At 33.7% G+C, this 5,760-nt stretch overlaps 1 protein-coding gene across 1 annotated transcript; it reads left to right on the forward strand.

Annotated features, from left to right (window-relative positions):
* Positions 1-270: 270 nt before the first annotated feature.
* Positions 271-1,103, forward strand: LOC132743370 (uncharacterized; the record flags this gene model as incomplete). The annotated part of the gene is given in 2 exon segments (XM_060731888.1): positions 271-408; positions 722-1,103. Coding segments are annotated over 2 exon segments (377 nt in total), but the record flags the coding sequence as incomplete, so codon positions are not given.
* Positions 1,104-5,760: the final 4,657 nt, after the last annotated feature.

Genomic DNA, 5,760 nt, shown 5'->3' on the forward strand with positions numbered 1-5,760 from the left:
TTTGAAGAATCTTAGCCTACACTTTTGAACCTGTTAAGGTGTTTGCAGGAAATTTGTATTTGAAATACAGGCTAAGCTCACCCCTGCTGTCCCTAATCAGCCTACATATGTTATAAAATGGAAAAAATAAATTCTAAGTAAGAAAACAGATCACATAATATATAACATAATTATATATTTCTTTAAACAAGTTAAATTCATGCAGGTATCAAATCATTATATGTATAAATGATATAAGAAGTTAAAAACAATATTCTACATACATTGCAGGAATGCAGAACTCGGCGGCGTCTTGTTTTATTGTGAGTTTAATTGATTTGGCGGCGGCGGCAATAGTAGGCACGTTCGCTATTATACAGAAACAGGTTTCAGCATGTATGGTGACAGGCGTTCTTTACTGTATGGCTGGTAAGTTATGATAAATCTACTGTAACTAACGAACAATGTCATCCATTTGAATCTTTTTCTTACAACAATTCTATTATTAGATAAAACACATTCATTTCATTCCTTTATATCTTTGGTTACGTGAGAAGAGAGATAGTTCATATGTTTTTAGCATTTTAAAGTCTCAGCTTCAAATGCTAGCGGTTATATTAAACAAATAAGTGGCGAATATAAAGAAAATTGTAAATACCGATTAACAGTCGATCATAAAAGTAAAAGTATGAATAAATAAACATGAATTTCTCAATAAACATCAATTTGTATTCATTTTCAGGGCTGTTTTCGGTTTTTGGCCTCACAATTTTTCACACAAAAATGTACTATGAGAAGTACCAGTGCTACTCTTTCGAGGAGAATGAACTGCCCCCAGCTGCCTGTGAGGCACGTAATGTGGATATTGGCTGGGCAATGCCATTAGCATGGGTAGGGGTGGTTGTTTGTGTTTTTGCCTTCGGAATGTGGATATTTGTCACCCGTGCCTTTCGTCTTATCAAGTCAAAGACTATGATATGATTGTTTCAAGTACTCTAAATATTATTACATATCATTTTATATTTGAGTTGAACCAAAAGCGAGATAACTATTTTTAGTATCTTATATTAATAATTATGTACATTTTGCCCTTTTTTAAAGTTTACATTTTGAAAAAAAAAAAAGAAATTTCGCTTCAACGAGAGGGTCAATATTTTAAACTTTTAACTGTACACTACAACATGGATAAAAGTTTGTAAATACTTATTTTCATGACATGTTTATGGTTATTACATGTATAATCTTTTCTTCATCTGCCATTCTGCCTTAATGCGTTTTTAACACCATAAATCAGATTTTTGACATACATCATATATCTAATATATCTAATAATGTAATCAAGTGGAACGTGGTGTCTAGATATATTATTACTTATCTCAACAAACGTCTTTTACGACTTGCTAGTTGAGATATACATAGTCCTTTTGTTTTGTAAAACATATAACATTAGCGTTATTTATCGAGACCTATTTCCAAATATTTCATAAACAGGATATCTATGATGTGGCAATACAACAAACATATTTTGTTCACAAATACAAATATCATCTTTCTGTAGATATTTGCCGTCCTCGTGTCTGTGCCGTCCTTATTTGTGCCGTCCTTTGCGTGTTCGGTCCTATTTCTGCCGATCTTGACCTTGCCATTCATTTCTTCTTAATGTTTTAATTATTTGGTTTGTATATTCTTTAAATCATTTCGCCTTTTTTCGAAAAGTGAAAACATTTCACTAAATTTAAAAAAGAAAGTCTATCATGCGAAATACTTATAATAATGTCATCTGCTCCTGCTATTCTAGCACGGGCTTCATTATAGCTTAACGTGTATGTTACTTACAGGTAGTGTTTGTCAGCATGGATACATTGTATAATTATATTTTGTATGAGCTAGACTATCATTTAAACATTGTAAATCGGATGAGATGTTTTATGTAGATATTCTTTGTACTTATATAATATTTGAGACAATTTCTATTAAAGTGAACTGGTCTTTGATGGAAGGTATGTAAAACTATGAAAATGATAATGTTGACAATGTATAGCAACATAAGTAACAGCAAACTACGAAATAATTATGTCTGGATGTTGTTGGTATGTGTGAGATGCATGATACGATATTATCTGCTATATTATCTGCTATATTATCTACTATATTATCTGCTATATTATCTGCTATATTATCTAGCTGCTATATTATCTACTATATTATCTGCTATATTATCTGCTATATTATCTAGCTGCTATATTATTATAGCATATGATGTGTTTTAGAACAATATATAATCATTCAAACAATCATGTAAACTTTCACACTTAATCAAGAAGAACTCCATAGACTTATGATGTACAACAGAATTGTTATTATGAAGTGTTTAACGTTTATATTCTGATGTTTGAAATTGTTACTAAAAGTTATAATCAGTGAAATTATTCACATCATTTTACTAGCAAACAAAGCTGGTTTTGTTAGAATATTTGTTTTTTATATAACTGATATATATATATATTATCTTCTGAAATGTGATAGATGTTCTGAAATAAACAGTTGATTTTTGTTAACGTACTAACGATGTTCTTATTTTATAGTGCAGTTTTTTGGACTATTTATACTTTGCGGAACGGAACGAAACGGACACCATTTGGGCAACATACGGGACACAACAACTTTTACTAATATGTACCCTAGATAAAAAATTTAACAACAACAGCAGCCAATACTTTTATTAATATCAGATTACAAACATGTAATAACATGACTCATTTGGGTTCCTATTGGAATGTTGGTAAATAGATGGGGACAGGCATATGTAATGGATACAGTACTAGTTTTTTCTTCGAAAGTGTCTTCTTATAAGCGTAAGAAAACAGTTTGCTAGGATAAAAAAAGTTGTCCGAGGCGAAGCCGAGGATAAATTATTGTTTGTCCTAGCAAACTGTCTACTTCACGTATGTAAAGAGACACTTTTGAAGACATTTTAGCACTCTTTCTTCACAAAAAAACAATAACAAAAAAAAACAACAACAACAAAACGATTCGCCCGAATATGGCGAAAGTTTCAAACAAAATGTGACTAATGTGGCTGAACAAAAACTGAATGTATCTACAGATATGAATGTGAAGAGGTTTGTGACTGTATTGAATCATTGCCACTGAATAAAGCTAGTGGTAAAGATTGTACTGTCTATGAATATTTGCTTTTTTCTAAGTATATATACATGTACATTATCCAGAATACTAGCAAATAGGTTGACTTTCATGCATTTCTCCAGGTTATATACCTGATAGCATGAAGCGTGGTGTAACCATAACATTACACAAAGGTGGATCATAACGTAGAGACAATTCAAACAACTATCGGGCAATAACTTTATCATAAGTTATTCTTAGTGTTTGAACTGATATTATTATTATCAAAGTATTAAGATGTTTAACTTCAGTCATTGAGTTATCAACAAGAGGTGGGGGGGGGTTGTCCATGAACATCTAGGATGTTTGATGACGTCATATGTTCTTCGAGAGCGCACGTAAAAATTCATCTAAACTCTATGTATGCTTTCTTGATGGACGACAACTCTTTTACAATGTTTGGCATAATGGATTAATCCATAAATTAATGGAATCTGACATTGATCATACCACTATTATTGCTTTTCGAGAAATGTACAAAATCGCAACACGCTATGTTAAATGCCAGGGTTTAACATCAAACAGTTTCCCTGTTATGCAAGCGACAAGACAAGAGCTCATGATCACCGCCTCTATCTTGTATTCATGAATTATTTTATAACGGTCAAAGTTTATTTAAGACGGCCAAAATATCGATTTGTGTCTAAAATATGAATAATTGCTCCCCTGCTGTTGCTAACGTTATGGCCCTTATCTCCTTTTCGAAGGCAAGACATGGATAAATATTTTTACATTTGCAATACTTATTCACGGCAGTGGAGGTACAGTTATAATGCTAATAAGTGTGGAATTATCGTGTTTAATGAAAAGGTTTTTTTTTTAATTTTACAACGCGACACTCGACAATGTGAAGCGACGCTCGACAATGCAAGGCAACACCCGACAATGCAAAGCGACACTCGACAATACCCACCGACATTTTGAATGCTATCGTATCGCATTGTTTTGCGTCTACCGATGTATGGTCAAAATTTACCGTCCCTACTAAACTCTGCAAAGTCAAGTAAAATATGATAAACACGATCAACAAGGGAAGGCGGCGTTCAATGAACGCAACCCCAACCCGACCCAGTAACAAGAGCCAGTGGCAAGGAGCCAAGGAGGACCCCAAGACAGAGCAACAAGATAATCACCTACAAGGGCCCGACGAAGCAAGACAGAAGACGAACATTAAGGCAATTCAGTCCCAAAGGGCTTAAAGAACTGTCCATCATAGTCTCCCACTTGGTCCGTCAGATGTAATCAAAAGAGGAAAGCGTAGCGTCCAACTGTAAATGTGTTGAACACTAAGCATGCGGTATGTGGTCATAACCCCTTTGAATAAAACGTTTGATAATTTTAATAAAGACAACAGAAAAATTACAATGACCCAAGATCTTACGAAGTTTGTAAACAACATTCCCGTAAAAATCAGACTGGCTAATCCCTAGTCGCAGAAGTGTTTTTAGATCACTATTGAATTTTGAAATTAAATCAAAGTTACGATTGTAAAATGATAAAATGTAAAATGTTATGTAATTCATAATAGCGGTAGCCCTGTTTGAGTAGCTTAAAGTCAAGTAAAGTAAAGCAAAGCCAGTTATTATTTTCTTTAGTTCCATCATTTTATAACATGATTTTAATAGTCAGGAAAGAAATATATTCTTTCAACGTGTATTCAAGACAAAACTGCATAATTTTAATTGAATTAATTCTTCTTTTAATAACGGGGGTTTGTAGAACAAGCAAAGCCCGTGATTTGTTTTACATTTCTATCATGATTAACACGATTCCAATATTAAAAAAGATATATTATTTGTTAAACAGCTAGATGTATTTGTGAACTGAAGTATGTTTTCAATAAATGAGCCGCGTCACGACAAAACCAACATAATGGGTTTGCGACCAGCATGGATCCAGACCAGCCTGCGCATCCGCGCAGTCTGATCAGGATCCATGCTGTTCGCTTACAAACCGTATAACAAGTAGAGAAACTGAAAGCGAAAAGCATGGTTCCTGATCAGACTGCGCGGAAGCGCAGGCTGGTCTGGATCCATGCTGGTCGCAAACACATTATGTTGGTTTTGTCAATTATGATAACATTAAATAAAAAAAGAAAAAAAATAAGAACGCTTAAGTACTGTATTGTCCAACAATAATGACCTGGCACTTCATTAACTTCCGGTAAGGTCATTGGATAGACACTGGTATCAAACATACCGGTATGTTTGTTAGCTTCACACTTCAGTGAGATGTGGTGTATTGGTATAGATGCCAATCTGAAGGTCTCTTGTTCGATTCCTAACCAACACCCCGTTATGAATATGCATTTTTTCCCGTTTTTTTGTGTATTTGCAAGTACTTTGAAATATTTTTAATACATCTGGTTTTCAGATACCTTTTAAATCTTATATGTGTCCATATTTCAAGACAGGAAACATTACATTCTATTTCTAATTATTTTATTAATATAGTTTATTCTATGGTTTACGCACCTGAATGTCATATTTCTTACACGGACGATAGACTTCAGCTGGGACAAAATCAATTCAATTGGATTGAAATCCGGGTGGTTCGGTGAAGGTGAAGGATCTCTTGACCAGTCGCCTAATAATG

Source organism: Ruditapes philippinarum, unplaced genomic scaffold (assembly GCF_026571515.1).
Source record: "Ruditapes philippinarum isolate M1 unplaced genomic scaffold, ASM2657151v2 ctg7277_1_1_1_1, whole genome shotgun sequence".
NCBI classification, from domain to species: Eukaryota; Metazoa; Mollusca; class Bivalvia; order Venerida; family Veneridae; genus Ruditapes; species Ruditapes philippinarum.